We start from the raw sequence: 19,500 nt of genomic DNA, 5'->3' as shown, positions 1-19,500 counted from the left end.
GTTTCATTAATCCTACTGTCCACAGTGTAATATAAATAGGAATGTCATGACATTAATATACTGTAGAGAGGGAGAAGGCGGAGAGATGGAGGTGATAACAGAATTAACAATGTCTGAGCTGGGAGATATATCCTCATTGCTGTAACTCTCACAACGATCTTATGAAATTGGAATTGCCCTCAATTTACAGATGAGTCACCGGAAGTCCATGTTAAGATAGGTTAATTGCTCAAGATCTGACAGCAGGTAAATAAAGCCTAAGTCTGCGTGCCTCAAATACTTTTGCTTTTTCACTGCATGCTCCGGAGTTAAAGCAAAATAATACAGGAATCTCTTCTGAAATGACCTAGCCCAATTTCTTCATTTTACAGATGAGGAAACTGAGGCCCAGAGAGGTTAAGTGACATGTCCAAGGTCAAACAGTTATTTACAGACAAAGGCTAGAACTTAGAACAGAATTGTGTAGTGTGGGTATCTAAGTCACAAGCCTCTCTTACACAGTACTTGAAAGCACTTCAAAAAAAAAAGGAAATTAAACATTCACACATGGCTCATAATCCTTACTTTCCGTTTGCTTAGTATTCTACTGTTCTTAACTGTGCAGTGTGAAGTGTTTAAAAAGTCAAAGTTCATGAGCTACTGTTCCAATCCTTAGTGTCTTCTGGGGTCATCAACACTCATATCCTGGCTGGGTGTGGTGGCTCACACCTGTAATCTCCGCACTTCGGGAGGCCAAGGTGGGAGGATCACTTGAGCCCAGGAGTCCAAGACCAGCCTGGGTAACACAGTGAGACCCCACCTCTAGTAAAAAAGCAAAACAACAACAGCAAAAAACCCCTCACAGCCTTGGAGCCACCCAGAGAGTCTTCTGGCCCTTTTACAAATATCTTTGAAAAGAAATGTTAGCCAGTCATAGTCACTGCTATAAGACTGTCTCCAGACCAATTCCAGATCTATTTTATGGGGTGGAAGTTGAATTGAGACAATTCCTGGCTGGCGTGGTGGCTCACACCTATAATCCCAGCACTTTGGGAGGCTAAGGCAAGCGGATTGCTTGAGCTTGGGAGTTTGAGACCAGCCTGGGCAACATGGCAAAACCCTGTCTCTACTAAAAATACAAAGAATTAGCGAGGCATGGTAGGACACACCTGTAGTCCCAGCTACTTGGAAGGCTGAGGCACGAGAATTGCTTGAGCCCAGGAGGCAGAGGTTGCAGTGAGCCGAGATCATGCCACTGCACTTCAGCCTGGGTGATAGAGTAAGACCGTGTCTTGAAAAAAAAAAAAAGGCAATTCCTACTTTCTAATAAATTCTCAAACACCTTGAAAACTTTCTTAAATGTCCTAAAGCCAAAATTAACTGAGGCTCAGTTTGGTTAAATAATTTGTTCAGTGACTGACAAGCTGTGAAGTAGTGAGGCCTAGGATTCAAAAGGTCTGTCCTATTCCAAAGTTTGTTTTCTTTCATCCACATCACACTGCAAGACTAAAGACCTCATGCACAGTAACCAGGTTTAATAACTGAGGCATCTCAAATTAAATTACAGATGTGAAAAATTAACAAGAACATTGAATCTCACAGAGAAGCCTCTGTGAGAATACGCAGTAATGGAAAATACATTCAGATTTGGCTGAAGGCAAAATATCATCGTGTCAATTCTATATTCAAACATACGTTGGACTCACGGCCCTTTTTTTTTTTTTTTTAATAGAGGAAGCAGAATATTCAGTCTGGAGAAGAGATGAAAACAAGGGAACTTTAACAGTTAGAGGCATATACAAGAAACAGTGTACCCCACTAACCATACAGTGGGATACCAGTGTACCCCACTAACCAATTTACTACTCTTAGTACCATACTCCTTCCCATTTTTCCTCCAGGAAAAAGGAGGCCAAGAGAACGGAAATCTTTTTTTTTTTGAGACAGAGTCTCTCTGTCACCCAGGCTGGAGTACAGTGGCGCGATCTCAGCTCACTGCAACCTCTGCCTCCCAGGTTCAAGTGATTCTCCTGCCTCAGCCTCCTGAGTGTCTGGGATTACAAGCATGCACCACCATGCCTGGCTACTTTCTGTATCTTAGTAGAGACGGGGTTTCACCACGTTGGCCAGGCTGGTCTCGAATGCCTGACCTCGTGATCCACCCGCCTAGGCCCCACAAAGTGCTGGGATTACAGGGGTGAGTCACAGCACCCGGCTGAATGGAAATCTTAACAAACCACATTCTGCCTGTTACTTCGAATGCCTAAAGAGCTTGTGCTTGTAGATTCAGCTTTGTCACTGAAAAACAAAGAAAAAGAAAACTCAGTCTGGTTCATGTAGTATATCCTAAAAGTTGAAGTTGGATGAAAATATTTTTACTTTTCAGTGAACTGTTATTATGGGATGTGGAGAAAGCCTTAGTCTGGAATATCAGAATTTTGCATTTTCCTTGAAAAGAGGAAGCTACTCATTTATGAGAATCATAGAGTCGACTCAAAGATTTGTCATACATTTTAGGTTTTTTTGCTTTGAGTTTGCATAACAAGTTGATGATCGTTGAAACTGGCTGATGGGCACATGAGGATTACGGTACTGTTCTCTCTATTGTTGTGTGTGTTTATAAGTTTTTCTACAAGAGTTTAAAAATTACTCCTGTGCAAAGAGGATGGGCAAAATTTGTTTTAACACTGAGGAGGCTGAACACTCAAAATGGGAAGGATGTGGCCAGGCCAGTCAAAACCTATACAGAATAATTGTGAAAAGGCTCTCATTTTTTTCAGATCTTGGCTATGTTGATTTCCTTTCCCAAGGAATTATATTATGACATCTTAAGTCGTTTCTGGAACATGATACAGCTTAACAAAATAAAGCAACCCAATCAACCGGCTGGGCACGGTGGCTCATGCCTGTAATCCCAGCACTTTGGGAGGCCAAGATGGGCAGATCACGAGGTCAGGAGATCAAGACCATTCTGGCCAACATGGTGAAACAGTTTCTCTACTAACAATACAAAAAATTAGCCGGGCGTGGTGGTGGGCGCCTGTAGTCCCAGCTACTTGGGAGGCTGAGGCAGAAGAATGACGTGAACCCAGGAGGTGGAGCTTGCAGTGAGTCGAGATTATGCCACTGCACTCCAGCCTGGGCAAAAGAGTGAGACTCCGTCTCAAAACAAACAAGCAAACAAACAAACAAAGAAGAAACTAAAGCAACCCAGTTCCTGCTCCTTTCCTGTGATATGACTGATTTCAAAAACAGATACTATTGACATCCTTCATGTTTTTAAGGAAACACTCTTCTAATGGATAATACACACTTCATAGTGTTATGTAAGGGGTAAGTGACAATTTTTGGTGGTCATAAAAATTACATCAATAAAACTAATGGAAATCAAAATGATCAAGAACAGTATTCCAGTCTGGGCAACATAGTGAAACCCCATCTCCACAAGAAATTAAAAATGAGCAGGGCATGGTGAGGCAGGCTTATAGTTCTAGCTACTGGGGAGGCTGAGGAGGGAGGATTGCTTGAGCCCAGGAAGTTGAGGCTACAGTGAGCCGTGATCACACCACTGCACTCCAGCCTGGGGAACAGAGCAGGGACCTTGTCTCAAAAAAAAAAAAAAGAACTGATATCCATCTGAACATGTCAATTTACTTAAAGTTTCACACATTTCCTCCTATCCATCTTTGGGTAACATCTATATCTAGTTTTACATGGTTGGTGAGCCATGGCATGGACATCCTTCCATAGTGAAATTTAAATTGCTTTTATTCAACGCCTTGAGGAACTCATTAGTATAGGAATACAAGACCACATTTAGGTTTTTCTTAATAAATGTTCACATTAATAAGTGGATAAACACTTAACCTGTCATTTTACCCCATTTTTAAAATTTAACTCTCAAAACATCCTTACTAAGTAGCCGTCATTATGGTGACTACAAAATGAAGAGTTTTAGGTTCAGGGTACACAAGGTCATCAAACTAATGGAGATAAAGCTAAAATTCAATATTGGGTTTGTGTCACTCCAGAGTCCATAATATTTCCTTAATAGAGTACTTCCCAAACATCAGTCATTTGCATACCACTTTCATGAAATCTGCTATATGCAGTCAACACCAAAAGCCTTTCCTTATATCGACTAGTTTTTATTTTTACTGGTGGTTGGAAATGAACAGAATCAGCATTTGCTGCAAATCCACATACATGTGCCAGTCTCGGTAAAAGATGGTCCGAGTCAGCAGTTCTCAAAGTGTGGCCCCCAGAGGAGAAGCCTCAGGATAACCCAGGAAGCTGTTAGAAATGCAAATTCTGTAACGGGACCTGGATGCAGCCGGAAACCATTATTCTCAGCAAACTATCGCAAGAACAGAAAACCAAACGCTGCTTGTTCTCACTCATAGGTGGGAACTGAACAATGAGATCACTTGAACACAGGAAGGGGAATATCACACACCAGGGACTATTGTGGGGTGGGGGGAGCGGGGGGAGAGGGATAGCATTAGGAGATATACCTAATGTAAATGACGAGTTAATGGGTACAGCACACCAACATGGCACATGTGTACACATGTAACAAACCTGCACGTTGTACACATGTACCCTAGAACTTAAAGTATAATAAAATAAATAAATAAATAAAATTTAAAATAAATAAATAAATAAGAAATGCAAATTCTGGGGACTGCTCCAGACCTGCTGAATCAGAAACTTCAGGGTAAGGCCCAGAAATCTGTGCTTTAACAGGACCTGCCAAAGATTCTGAGGCATAGTCAAGCCTAAGAACCCCTGTACTATATGCATTAGCTTAATACTCATAACTTCTCTGGGAACTAAGTACTATTTATTATCTCCATCATCACAGATGAGGAAACTAAGGCTCAGCATAAACTAACACCAGTGTCACACAGTTAGCAAATATTGGGAGGACAGACTTACACTATGTCTGTCTCCAAAGTCGTTTACCTAATAGCATGTGGGCTCAAACAAAGAAGGATGGAAGGAGATGCTTTTGTACTGTGTAGAGAGAAATAGGGTAGAGATATATATTTTCAAGAGATAATTTAGACGTCGAGTATATATTGATCATTGTACTATGTACATTAATATATACATATATCAATTATATATAGCCTTGATATACAACTAATATTTTATTGTTTTTAAAAGCCATCGAAATGCAATACTTCATCGAAAACAAAGACAGCTGTCTAGGTGCGATGGCTCACACCTGTAATCTCAGCACTGTGGGAGGCTAAGGAGAGAATCAGTTGAGCCCTGGAGTTTGAGACCAGCCTGAGCAACATATCGAGATCCCATCTCTACACAAAATTTGAAAATGAGCCAGGTGTAGTGGTGCATGCCTGTAGTCCTTGCTACTTGGCAGCCTGAGGCAGGAGGATCACTTGAGCCCAGAAGGCTGAGGCTGCAGTGAGCCAAATTAGTGGCACTGTACTCCAGCTTGGGTGACAGAGGGAGACCCTATCTCAGAACAAAACAAAGACAAAAACAACTGCTGCTTTTACACCTGTGATCCCAGCACTTTGGGAGGCCGAGGCGGGCAGATCACAAGGTCAGGAGATCGAGACCATCCTGGTGAACACGGTGAAACCCCATCTCTACTAAAAATACAAAAAATTAGCCAGGCGTGGTGGCAGGCGCCTGTAGTCCCAGCTCAGGAGGCTGAGGCAGGAGAATGGCGTGAACCCATGAGGTAGAGGTTGCAGTGAGCCGAGATTGTGCCACTGCACTCCAGCCTGGGTGACAGAGCGAGACTCCGTCTCAAAAAAAAAAAAAAACTCTTATACAATTGGTAAGGAATGACAGGAAGATGAATGAGCTGGAGAAATGATCTTGCTGGTTTAAAGCAGTAGAAAGGATGTTCATCCTTTCTGCTAGAATTGAATTCATGATCAGTTCAGCTTACTAGATGTTTACCAGCCATGATTGTACTTATACTTAATTCAATATTCACTTTATATATATTTTATGCTAATATATACTTTAATCCAATTTGTCTTGTTTTATAAAATGTTGTTCTAGAGATTAGGAAATAAGAGCGAATTAAGGCTGGGTGTGGTGGCTTATGCCTGTAATCCCAACACTTTGGGAGCCTGAGGTGGGCAGATCACGAGGTCAAGAGATTGAGACCATCCTGGCCAACATAGTGAAATCCCGTCTCTAGTAAAAATAGAAAAAAAGTAGCTGGGCGTGGTGGCGGGCACCTGTAGTCCCAGCTACTTGGGAGGCTGAGGCAGGAGAATTGCTTGAACTCGGAAGGCAGAGGTTGTGTGAGCCGAGACCACACCACTGCACTCCAGCCTGGTGACAGAGTGAGACTCTGTCTCAAAAAAAAAAAAAAAAAAAAAAAAAAAAGAGCTAATTAAGAGTAGCGTTTCCCAATTATTTCCTTTTTAGGGGTGGCAAGCAGAAATTTTAGGGTACAGATTCTCCAATGAAGGAGATGATCCTTCCCCAGTAGTACAGTGGAGCCAGTGGCTGGAAACATCATAAATGATTCTACAAATGGCTATAGCCGTTTGTTTATTCTGTCAATACTTTATAACCTGCCGAAAGTTCCTCTACCAGGAGCTCAGCATCTTACGATGTAGACCCATCAATCTAGGTGCTCAAGAGCTGGGATACATTGTAAATCAAACTCTTCCCCTGTGAGCCTACCTGAATTACTGACCTGGGAAGAGCCAAGAGCCCTTTACTGCAGAGGTTAAATAAGCCAAACAGGCCCATATCACTAACACAATATTTTGAAAATCATGTTCACATTTATTATACTTACTTAATATTATCTAGCTGTCCAAAAATATTATTTTAAGAGTCTGTTCAATGGATACAAACCTATGGAAGTATTTGTTTTTGTGGAATTTCTCCTTCAGCCAGAATTTATCTCCATATTGACAAGACAAACAACAGTGTGGATTGTCCTCCGGCCCCCCAAATAGCGTTATTACAGACCCGAATGTCCTGGTGACGTTTGTTAAGACATGATTCTACCCCATCATTCAACGTTTATAATTCTCAGTCACTGGTCCAATCAGCACGAGTGAATGCATCCTTTGTGGTCCTAGAAACTGAATTCAAAGTCTGGGCTGATGTAGAGAGAACACAATGCATACTTTGAAAAAGACTGGGACTGATCCAGCCACACCCAGATGTAAGGCCCCAGTGACCTTCCTGCAGAGAACATATACCTTCTAAATAGCTCAGTGTTTACAGTTGTTGAGAGCTGGAGAGATGTTGTGAGTTTCTTTCTATTGTTGTCTCTTCTTAGCCTCTCATATTCTTACAGCCTTGGTTTTTTTTCCTAAGCCAGCAATTCAGGAGAAGTCTACATCAAATTAAGTCAGAAGAAGCCCAGTGCACGAATGTGAGTAGCCCGGGAGTGGTACCAGCAGGAGGAGGGAGTGGGTGGCAGGTGTGGAAGGAACTCACACCAGGTGCAAGGAAGGCAGAAACTAAGTGGAGGCGTCTGCATACGCCGCCTGCAGCGACTTTCTCTTGGCATCAGAATCCGAATTCATCATGGGCCCAGGTTGGTTGTGTGGGAGCCAGATTTTCTAAGGACAGACTCTATCCCATTAACATTTTATCTGGAATAAAGTGGGGCTTGCTAATTCGTTCAGGACTCTCTCCTATTTACTGACATTATTTCTTGGCCTGGCCATTGTGGACTTTTACCTACTGTTTCTCTAATCCTTACTACCAAAAATTATCCCCACCCTAGGTACAGGGTACACTTTCATATGTTCCGCCCATCTTCTCAGAACGTTCCAGCACATTCCTGCCCCTCCCCAGACCCTTCCACACCCATCCAGCACCCTGCATGTTGTCAGATCAGGCAGGTGCATAGTGATGCATGCAGCGTAGAAGTAGTGGTGGAGAACACAAAGAACAAAAGATGTCACTTTTCTTACGCTTAAGGAGCTCAAATACTGAGGAGGTCTGGTAGAAGAGCTATTCAGTTAATAGGTGACTACAATTCAATGCTGGCAGCAGTGGCATTAGGTCCAGGAGAACCCAGAGTTGAAACACAACGATCTGGGAGGGAGGTGATCAGACATGGCTTCCAGAGGAAGTGACTTCCAAGACGGGCCACAAAGGATGAAGAGTTAGACAGAGTTAGACATAAAGGATGAAGAGTTAGACAGGAAGGGCATTGGACAGGAAGGGCATTCTTTATGAGAGGATGTCATAAAAAGCCATAAAAAAGTAGGTGAAAATTAGACCGGGCGCCGTGGCTCATGCCTGTAATCCCAGCACTTTGGGAGCCCGAGGCAGGCAGATCATGAGGTCAGGAGATCGAGACCATCCTGGACAACATGGTGAAACCTGTCTCTACTAAAAATACAAAAATTGGCCGGGCGTGGTGGTGGGTGCCTGTAATCCCACCTACTTGGGAGGCTGAGGCATGAGAATCGCTTGAACCTGAGAGGTGGAAGTTGCAGTGAGCTGAGATCGCGCCACTGCATTCCAGCCTGGCAACAGAGCAAGATGCCGTCTCAAAAAAAAAAAAAAAAAAAAAACAAAGGTGAAAATTGCAGAAGTGTGTGTAGGGCTAAGTAGTTGCTGGAACAGAAAGTATGAGGCATCAGATAAAAAGAAATGCGGGTAGAGACACAGGTGGTGGGGGACCAGGTCCTGGAAGTCATGCCACATGAAGAGCTTAAGCCTGGCCTTTTTTCTTTTTTTTTTTTTTTTTGAGACAGAGTCTCACTCTGTCACTCAGGCTGGAGTGCAGTGGTGCAATCATGCTCACTGCAGCCTTGACTTTTCAGGCTCAAGCAATCCTCCTTCCTCAGCCTCCTGAGCAGCTGGGACTACAGGCATGCACCACTATGCCCAGCTAATTTTTTAATTTTTTGTAGACAGGGATCTCACTATGTTGCCCAGGCTGGACTCAAAATCCTGACCTTGAGCAATCCTCCTGCCTTGGCCTCCCACAATATTGGAATTATGGGTGTGAGCTACCTTGCCTGGCCAAGACTTAAGGGTCCTTTTAGATCAGGAGAAGCCATTATAAAGCCTGGAGCAAGGGAATAGCAGGTGTCCCACAGCAAGAGTTCTGCACTTCATGGCGGTTGGATGCTGTGGGGCGAAGGTCCCTGGTAACTTTCATCCAGAAAGTTCCTTGTAGCTAGCTTTAAAAATGCTTCAAAGTAATGAAAAAAGAGCTTCTTAAAGGTCTGCATATGATGTATTTAAATAAAGGACACATTTTGCTGTATTTTGTTTCTCACAGACAATATGGCACCTAAAATGAGGACCATTTTTCCTTTTCCGAGTATATCCGTAGTGAACTTAAAGTCCGCATATAATGTTCTCCACATGTTTAATCAGTTGTATTGTCTATAAACATAATAAAGTACCTCAGGAAAGATGTACAAGGAAGTATTAACATTGGTAGCTGATGGAGTGAAAACTTTAAAAATTTGGTACCTTTAAAATATATTTCCTATTGTTTTTAAAAAGCTAATTTAAAAATTTATTTATTTATTTATTTTGGTTGAGATGGAGTCTCACTCTGTCGCCCAGGCTGGAGTGCAATGGCACAATCTCTGCTTACTGCAACTTCCGCTTCCCTGGTTCAAGGGATTCTCCTGCCTCAGTCTCCTGAGTAGCTGGGACTACAGGTGCGCGTCACCACGCCCGGCTAAGTTTTGTATTTTTAGTAGAGATGGGGTTTCATCATGTTGGTCAGGCTGATCTCGAACTCCTGACCTCGTGATACGCCCACCTTGGCCTCCCAAAGTGCTGAGATTACAGGTGTGAGCCACCACGCCCTGCAAAAAAAAAAATTTTTTAATTTTTAATTTTTTTTTTTTGAGACAGAGTTTCACTCTGTCACCCAGGCTGTAGTGCAGTGGTGCGATCTCGGCTCACTCAATCCCTGCCTGCCGGGTTCAAGCGATTCTCCTGCCTCAGCCTCCCGAGTAGCTGGGATTGTACAGACACCCGCTACCACGCATGGCTAATTTTTTTTTTTTTTTTTTGAGACAGAGTCTCGCTCTGTCGCCCAGGCTGGAGTGCAGTGGCATGATCTCGGCTCACTGCAAGCTCTGCCTCCCGGGTTCACGCCATTCTCCCGTCTCAGCCTCCCGAGTAGCAGGGACTACAGGCGCCCGCCACCTCGCCCGGCTAATTTTTTGTATTTTTAGTGGAGACGGGGTTTCACCATGTTGGCCAGGCTGGTCTCAAACTCCTGACCTTAGGTGATCCACCCGCCTCAGCCTCCAAAGTGCTGGGATTACAGGCATGAGCCACCCTGTCCGGCCAAAAAAATATTTTTTAAAATAGTGACAGATATTCATGAAAAAATTTTTTGCAAGTGGTTGAAGTGAGGGAAACTTAATCCAATACACTCTTATGAAACAGTCACTAAAACTTAACACTCAACCATTCAAATCTGCCTGGCTGCTTCTTACTCCCCAGCTTCTGAGAACATCAACCAAGGGCCACTTCCCATTGGCACTGGCCCAGACCAAAGCCTGCTCCAGACGGACCCAGCACACAGTACAGAAGCCTGTGAGGGATGGTGGTTCCTTCCAGAAAGGACGCCTGGTGACTCTCATGAGCACAGTGACCCAGACAAGCCTCACATACTTGCTGTCTACACAGACACGCACACACCCACACCACACAACCACACCACACATACACACACACCACACACACACTACAAACACGCACCACACTACGAACACACACACACACTACAAACACACCGCACACTACACACACACTACAAACACACAACACACTACAAACACACCACACACCACACACTACACACCACACACCACACTACAAACACACCACACACTACACACCACACACACTACACACACACCCCATGCACACACACACACACACGCACCAGACACACTGCAAACACACACACCACACACATACACACACCATGCACATACACCACACACACCACACACACCCACACCACACCTCACATACACCACAAACACACTACAAACACAAACCACACTACAAACACACCACACACTACACACACACCATACACATACCACGCACATACACCATACATACACACCACACACACCCACACCACATAACCACACCACACATACACACACAACACACACACTATAAACACACCACATACATACACACACACCACACACACCCACACACTCCACACACACACTACAAACACACCACACACACCCCCTACACACACAACCACACACACACCACACACACACATAGTACAAACATACCACACACACACCACACAAGCATATTGGGACACCACACACACACAAACCATATCCCTGCTAACCTCATCTCCAGCTCTAAGTGATCAGGTGAAACTTCCACAGCCCCCCTCATTTTTTCTGAACACCCTCAATCCTTTCTCTTTTTTGGAATTCTGTAGGAAATTTGCTTTAGATATATAGGAAAAAAGAAATAGTCATTCCTTTCTTTCCTAGTGCAAGAGAAACGGCTCACACTTCAGACCACACAAATGTGGGGTCAGATTCCAGCTTTGCCTAGGGAAAGCTATGTGAACAATGTGAACATACTATTGCTTCAGTCTCTCTAAGCCTCATGTTTTTCATCTGTACTTGAGGTTAACACGATGACTTCCTATCATTAAAAGGAATGATGTAGGCTATCACCAACTATACCAGCAAAAATAAGATTAAATGCCATGTATGCAATATTTACATGTGTTTAAAATTGGTGATTGTAAAGAAAGGGTTAACACTCACACCATGATAAATGTTGGTTCACCGCCCCTCCTACAAGTCTTTGTGACCTGACAGTTTAGCATCTCTGAAAATAAACTGCTCATGAGATAGCATAATTCTCTCGTCTCCAGCCACCTTGCCCATCCTCTTTCTGTCCCTCTCTAAGTAAATTTTTGTGACCACCACTCTAGTTTAGCTCTTACGAATGCCGTGTTTTTGGGGACCTTTCTGCATTGAGTCTACTTTCAGGCATTAGGTGGCTTCAAACAGCACTCGAAAGTATGCCAGTGATAATGACACTAGACATAAGAGCTGGGAGTTATTTCAAGAATGGCAGGCAGGTGTGTGTGTATGTGTGGTATGGTTGTGTAGTGTGTGTGTGTGTGTGTGTGTGTGTAGACATTAAGTATGTGAGACTTGTCAGGGTCACTGTGCTCATGAGCGTCACCAGTCACCCACAAGCATGCTGGGTCACTGTTGAAAACAAGCACATGGGGACACACGGGAAAGATGTAATGCAGGTCACAGACCACCTATGGGAAACAGAGTTTAGAAAAGAAACCCAGTCCTGAACCAAAGAGGGAGCTTGGTGTTATCTTCTACCTCAGCTGCCTGGCATACCTTGGTCGCTTTCCCAAATTAACAACTGAAGACTGCACAGTATATAAAAACAATAAGCTGCAAATTGGAATTTCCAATAAAAACCTATGACTTAAAAATTGAGAACTCTCTTTGGATCATCTGTAGCTAGATTCCCTCTCTGTATGTTTCAACTCATTGTTACCTCCTCCTCCAGGCTAAAATATCAGGTTAGATTTGTATAACCGAGAAGAGCTGAAACCTGGCTACTTGTTCAGATCTTAAACTAGAGATATTTCAGCCAGAATGATGATTTGTGAACATCCGAAGCAGCTTCCAAGATTCTAAAATCAGTAAGTACCCCTGTAACAGCTCCACGAACTTTGAGCAATGGGACTGCATCAATGAAAACGATGTCTAACATCCGTCTGAAAGAAACATCACCTATTTCAACTCATAAATTCTAGAATGCTTATTTTAAAAGTTAATTTTGTTATGTTACAGTTGTGTTTATCAAGGATTATGAAAAGCATTAATTCAAAAAACAGTTAAAATTCAGCAACTATGTAATCTAAGTTAGTTTTACTGGGGCGACTGCAGCCAGCATTTCTTAGATCACTATATCACACATATTGATAAGACAACGGAGTCAACAATAAACCGTTGCTACAAGCAACCAAACTAATAGTTTTCTAAGTATTTATATTTATTTCATAATAATTTCAAATGAGTCAGTTCTCTAGGTGAGCAGAATGTTAGCAAACTCAATCTATCAATCAGAATGGAAATTAGCACCTACCTGAAACCCTATTGAGTGTCACCCAGAAATGCTCATCAGGACTATAGGTATCTTTTGACCATTGTAGCAGATCAATGGCCCTTTTGTCATGGAGAACAAAGTTGACAAACTCTCTGGTAAGCGCTACATAGGCAGTGCCAAAGTAGATGGTCAGCTGATGTGGAGGTGAAGTTTTCAAAATATTAGTAGTTTTCACAAAAGAGCCACCTTTATCTGTATGCTCTTGGTGGACATATTTAGTTCGCTTAATTGCATGATCAGGAGGCAGCACCCCTGGGGTGATATTTTTCCCTTTAAATCCTTTCAGATGCTGAACTATCTCCCGGTTGGTTTTCAGGGGGAAGTCTTGTCCACAGGTGTTAATGACATACTTCCAGGGAACCTCAGAGGCAACAAGGTCTTTCAGACAGTTCAGATCAGCCTGGAGTCTGGAAATTCCTGCATAAACCACAGACTCTGTCTTTGAAGCAATGAAAGCATTTTGGAAGCAACTCAGTAACTGCCTCACAGATTCCTTAAACTCAGCTGGGGCTTTCTCATCCACGTGAACACAGTAGGCATTTTGGGGCATATAGATAGCCCTAAAGAGCCTTTCAAAGGTATCAAAGTCTTTATGGATGACCGTGACATAGGCCAAAGGGAATGCAACCTCTTCTTCCGAAAGGGGACTTGTGATGTAGTGATTCTGGGTCAGGTAATCCTTGCAAGGGACACTTCGCAAAGGTGATGGTAATATATTTTCCCACAAAAAGACTGGCTTTTTCTCTAAGGCGTGATTACAGGCAGTTTTCCTAAAATATCTTTCACTGGAACTGTTCAGCTTCTCGTAACTTTTTGACGGGCTCAACTGGCTACTGTAAAATCTCACAAAAATGGCCACACTGAGCAGAGTGAAAGCAAAAAAGCAGTACCTCCAAAAGTTCATTGTTTTCACTTCCCTGGGAAAGCAATCTCTTCTTTTCAGGGGATGAGAAATGATTGGTGTGACAGGCTGAATTGACTTCTCTTGCCAGTCTTGAATTTCGACAGCTTCTCCAGAGGGCTGCTTGCTTTCCTGAATCCTTTAATCCTCCTGTATCCTCTGCTTCAGTGTCTCGTCCATCCTTTTTGGATGTGCCTGGAGATGCCGTGCATCCCTCTTGCACTTTGGTCTGCAGTTCCTCAGGGCTGAATCCCTGCTGTTTGTAGAGGCTCAGCTAAGCCCAGCCCAGCCCAGCCTCCAGGAATCCTCCTCATTTACATATGAAATGCAAATTACGTTCCGGAATGGAATGACGGGTCCTTTTCACTGGAGCTGTTTCCCTTGCTTCACCCTCACTGCCTTCCCCTTCCATCAATCTCTTTCGATCTGATCTCCCTTCTCACGCTTTTTCCAAGCCTTCTAGAATCAGAGGCTCTATTTTTTCTGGCTAGCCCCACAATCTGCTGGCAGTCCTTGGAAGCCACAGCATTTAAGGATATCAGCTTCTCTGGTTTATTTCTCTTCCTGTTCTCTGCCACTTCTTTTCATTTTAGTGTTATCTCTACCTCTGGGCACATACAGACACAAATAATGAAAAATGAATGTGTGCCAGGCATGGTGGCACGCACTTGTAGTTTCAGCTACTCAGGAGGTTGAGGCGGGAGGACTGCTTGAGCCAAGGAGGTCAAGGCTGCAGTGAGCTATGATCGCAGCACTGCCCTCCCACCTGGGTGACAGTGAGACCCTGTCTCTTCAAAAACTTATTTTAAAAAATACATTTGTAACGTGTCTAAGTAGAAGATTATCAGTGGCAGAAAAATATAACAAGGTAGATTTAGATTCTAATAATGTGTCAGAATATAGTATATACACACACACACACGCGTGTACACACACACACACACTGACAAGAAGGAACAATGAATTACACCCTTGGGAGCACAGGCACACACAGGGCAGAAGGAACCTAGGAGTGACATTTTACATGAAAGAGTCAGTGCTGATATCATAGAATGAAATAAATGTGGGGAAAAGAAAGAGATCAGATTGTTACTGTGTCTATGTAGAAAAAGGAAGACATAAGAAATGCCATTTTGATCTGTACTATGAAAAATCTTTCTGCTTTGAGATGCTGTTAATCTATAACTTTTGTCCCAACCTTGTGCTCACAAAAACACGTGCTATATTGAATCAAGGTTTAATGGATCTAGGGCTGCGCAGGATGTGCCTTGCTAAAAATGTGTTTGCAGGCAGTATGCTTTGTAAAAGTCATTGCCATTCTCCATTCTCTATTAACCAGAGACACAATGCACTGTGAAAGGCCGCAGGGACCCCTGCCCAAGAAAGCCTGGGTATTGTCGAGGTTCCCCCCACTGAGACAGCCTGAGATATGGCCCTTACAGCCCCTCAGCCCGACACCCGTAAAGGGTCTGTGCTGAGGAGATTAGTGACAGAAGAAGGCCTCAATGCGGTTGAGATGAGAGGAAGCTATCTGTCTCCCGCACGTCTCTGGGAGTGGAATGACTCGGTGTAAAACCAACCATACATTCTATTCTAAGAGAAAACCGCCTTATGGCTAGAGGCGAGACATCATGGTGTCAATACTACTCTTTGCTGCACGGAGATGTTTCTGTAAAGTTAAACATAAATCTAGCCTGCGCGTACATCCAGGCACAGCACCTTTCCTTCAACTTGTTTATGACACAGATTCCTTTTCTCACATGCTTTTCTGCTGACCCTCTCCCCACCTTCACCTTATAGCCCCACCGCATTCCCCTCGCCAAGATAGTAAAAATAGTGATCAATAAATACTGACAGAACTCAGAGACCAGCGCCAGTGCAGGTCCTCACTTACTAAGCGCCAGTCCCCGGGGCCCCACTTTTCTCCCAATGTACTTTGTCTCTGTGTCTTATTTCTTTTCTCAGTCTCTCGTCTCCACCTTGCAAGAAATACCCACAGGAGTGGAGAGGCAGGCTCCCTTCATCAAACACACCCAGGTTTGCATGCCTGAGAAATGTGATAGTGTTCCCAGAGAGCAAAAGTTGGATCCCATTTCACAAAGAGAGTTTCAGATAACTTGAGCTGTTGACACAGTATTATCTACAATATGTGGAGTGACTACCTACCGGCTCTCTTTCAAAGCCTGACAACCTCAGTTCTGAGGTCATTCAAAGAACTTAAAGGATTCTCATTCTCCTTCCCACCCAACCCTCTCTCCAACTTCCTTTTCTGAAGAAAGAACAAAACCACCAGAGCTGCTGCAAAATTCCTGGACGTATCAGTCAGTGTAATTCAGGGGAACCAGGAAAAGCACAGGTCTGGTCGCATTACAGAGGGTTCTCAGAGTTCACCAGCTTGCAGTGCTGCAAGCGATCTCGCAGCCAATGTGAAGTGTATTGGGGATTGATGTGGACAGTAAGGACACTTCCAAGGGAGAAATTAACTGGTCCAACTAAAAGATCAACTGTGGCAGCCACACACGGTGTGTTAAGAGTGGGCCCTGCTCCCATCTCACTCCCGTAGTCACCTAGCAATCCTACCTGCCGGGGCTTGTGCCAACTGCGACAGCTGCTCCTGTTAGGAAAACATTTGATGAGCAATGCAGCCATTTCCCTGCCCCCTCTCTGTTCCACTCCACCCCTTCATTTCCTACAGTGAACTGTAGGAATGAATGGCCACAGTGGCATGGATGCGATGGATATTGATTTGGATATTAATGTGGTGAGCTGCTAGAGAGTTGGCGGGTGGATCTTTGAGATCACCCATCACAACCCCGTTATTTTCACAGATGAGCAAATTGGGGCCTTTAAAAATATTCTCCCCAACGTCATTCAGCTGGATAGAAACTAGAGCCTTAATTCTACAGCTCCCTGGTCCAGGTGCTGAAGCCAGTCTGTTTGGGTAAATCCCAGCTGCTTGCAGTGCCAGGGTAAAGTTACTTAACCGCTTTACACAACCAGGCCCTCCCACTGTGAAAAGATAAAGAACAGTGGCTCTTATTTCAAATAGTTGTTAGGAAGACTAAATGAGATCCCTCTTGCTGAGGGTTTGGCAAGAATCTGGGCACCTGGTACATGTTCCATAAGCATTAGCTATGATTGCTGTTGCTGTTTCTCTCTTGGAAAATATCCAACACTTCTGACCCTGCTAATGAACTGATATTTTGATTTCTGTTCTTAGTAATGGAAAAAAAAACCACATTTACCTTAAGGCTTTCAAATGCTTTATTCCCGGAGGTTAAATTCCATTCTCCTTCCCCATCACTGCCTCCCTTTTAGCCCATGGGAAAATATGTTTATATATTTATATAAAAACATATAAATATTTTATATAAGTATAAAAATATTTTAACACATATATATGCATATATAAAAATGCATTTATAAATATATATTTTATATATGTACTTTAATATATTTTTGTATGCATATTTAAAGTATATATTACATATGTATTTAAAAATATATATTTAAAAATATATTTACATATAATACATATGATATATACATATATACACATAAATGTATTTATATATGCATATAAGTGTGTGTCTATATATATTACTATTTTATTATATATATTCTCATACACACTCTAGAAATGTGACCGTATGAAGGGAACAATCCAATAACCATTTTGATGCCTTCCCGTCTCTTCATTCTTACTAGAACCACACCCTTTTCTGTAAAATTTGTCCTTGGCAGGTCTTGTGGAGAACAAGGTCTTGTGGAGAACACAAGGGGAAAGTTGGAGTCGGAAAAGGGAGGCAAAGGGCTTTCATTGCAGGTTCAGTCCGTTTTTTCTCTTCTCTTTGCCTCAAGCCCTGATCCTACAATAAGGAGCTCTGATAAGCGCCAGTGCAAAACAAACTCAAGAAATCATTCATCATGAGTTAACCAAAGCAGATTGCAGATGGGAGTGGCAGCGTGATTTATAGTTCAAAACAGCAGCATCCAAAAATAAATAAATGAGGCCAGGCACAGTGGCTCATGCCTGTGATCACAGCACTTTGGGAGGCCAAGGCGGACGGATCACCTGAGGTTGGGAGTTCGAGACCAGCCTGACCATCATGGAGAAACCCTGTCTCTACTAAAAATACAAAATTAGCCAGGTGTGGTGGTGCATGCCTGTAATCCCATCTACTAGGGAGAATGAGGCAGGAGAATGGCTTGAACACAGGAGAATGGCTTGAACCCAGGAGGCGGAGGTTGCAGTGAGCCCAGATCGCGCCATTGCACTCCAGCCTGGGCAACAAGAGCAAAACCCCGTCTCAAAAAATAAAAAATGATAAATAAATACATAAAGAAAACAAAACCCCAAAACCATGTCCATCATTTGTCCTGACTTATTTACAGTGGTTTAGATGAACAGACCCAGCCTAGCATGTAATGCCTTCCGAGTGGCTGGCCCTAGCAGTAGGTTTGTTTTCTTTGGTATCTGTGGCAATTGAACAGGCATTTCCTTCCAGTAAATAATTGGGCAGGCTAAGCTATTAACTTCCAACCAGGGCATTATTTCTGCTCTGCCCACTCTAGTTGGCTCAACAGACTGAAAATTGGCATTAAGTGATCATTCTGTATCAATCCCACCTCTCTCTATCCCAGGATAAACTTTACAGTCACAAACAAGAAGACAGCATGAGGACTATGGCTAACAACCCGTCATCATCTCAACTCAACATGAAAACCAAGGGCTGGGCTGCCTGGGGGGTCATTCTGAGCAATGCTGGGATTTCTCTTCCCTCACAATGAGTTAGTTCTCATTAATCTTCCACGAGCTCTGCTTCCGTTGCAGGTGAGTTTATAAAGGCTGAGGCAGATGCCGGTCAGGGGAGGGGCAGGACTGGAACCCGAGTCTGACCTGCTCTCAAACCTTACTGTTCTTCATCACCCTCTGCAGAATGAGTGGCTATTGAATCAAGGCAGTGCTTTTTTTTTTTTTTTTTTTTTTTAAGGCAATGCTTTTTGATGAGTCCTCTCATCTCCACCAAGACCACTCCATCTTGATCTGTGTCTAAGGTTTTAGTTGTGTCCGATTGACAACCTCAAACTCTTTGGCCACAAGCGAGAAGCAGGAAGTAAGCAAAAACAGATCTCCAAGCAACCACAATAATCATCACACATTGTAGGACGGATTCAGGCACTCAAATGCCTACAGGCAGGTAAGGCACAGTGCGGAAAGCTGGTGAAGGGTCAGACGAGCAGAGCCGATGAGTTCACAGAGGGCAGCGGACATTGAGGAGGGTTGGGTGGGGGCCACAGGGAATGAGAGAGCTTGCATCCCTCCCCACTCCCCTACCCCCCCGCAATGAATGCCACATGGGATCATGAGCCCAGGGCTGCCAGCTCTTCCAGTGTTTTCAGAGAAGTGAGAAACCTGAATGTTAACAGAAAAACTCTCAAACTTACCCCTAAGGACTGCATTTGGCCCTCAGGATGCC

At 43.4% G+C, this 19,500-nt stretch overlaps 1 protein-coding gene across 3 annotated transcripts in view; it reads right to left on the bottom strand.

Moving 5' to 3' along the window:
• The window catches only part of GCNT2 (glucosaminyl (N-acetyl) transferase 2 (I blood group)), a 101,793-nt gene that overhangs the window by 29,903 nt on the left and 52,390 nt on the right, over positions 1 to 19,500 (bottom strand). Inside the window, exon 1 of one of the 3 annotated variants that reach the window (XM_007973720.3) lies at positions 13,099 to 14,716. The exons of the other annotated variants lie outside the window; for them this stretch is intronic. Coding sequence (XP_007971911.1) covers positions 13,099 to 14,023 — 925 coding nt within the window. The 5' untranslated portion in view covers positions 14,024 to 14,716. Of the gene's footprint in view, positions 1 to 13,098; positions 14,717 to 19,500 lie in introns of those variants that run through there. 3 annotated transcript variants of the gene reach the window in all.

Source organism: Chlorocebus sabaeus, chromosome 17 (assembly GCF_047675955.1).
Source record: "Chlorocebus sabaeus isolate Y175 chromosome 17, mChlSab1.0.hap1, whole genome shotgun sequence".
Lineage (NCBI taxonomy): Eukaryota > Metazoa > Chordata > Mammalia > Primates > Cercopithecidae > Chlorocebus > Chlorocebus sabaeus.
This window is presented reverse-complemented; position numbering and strand designations above follow the sequence as displayed.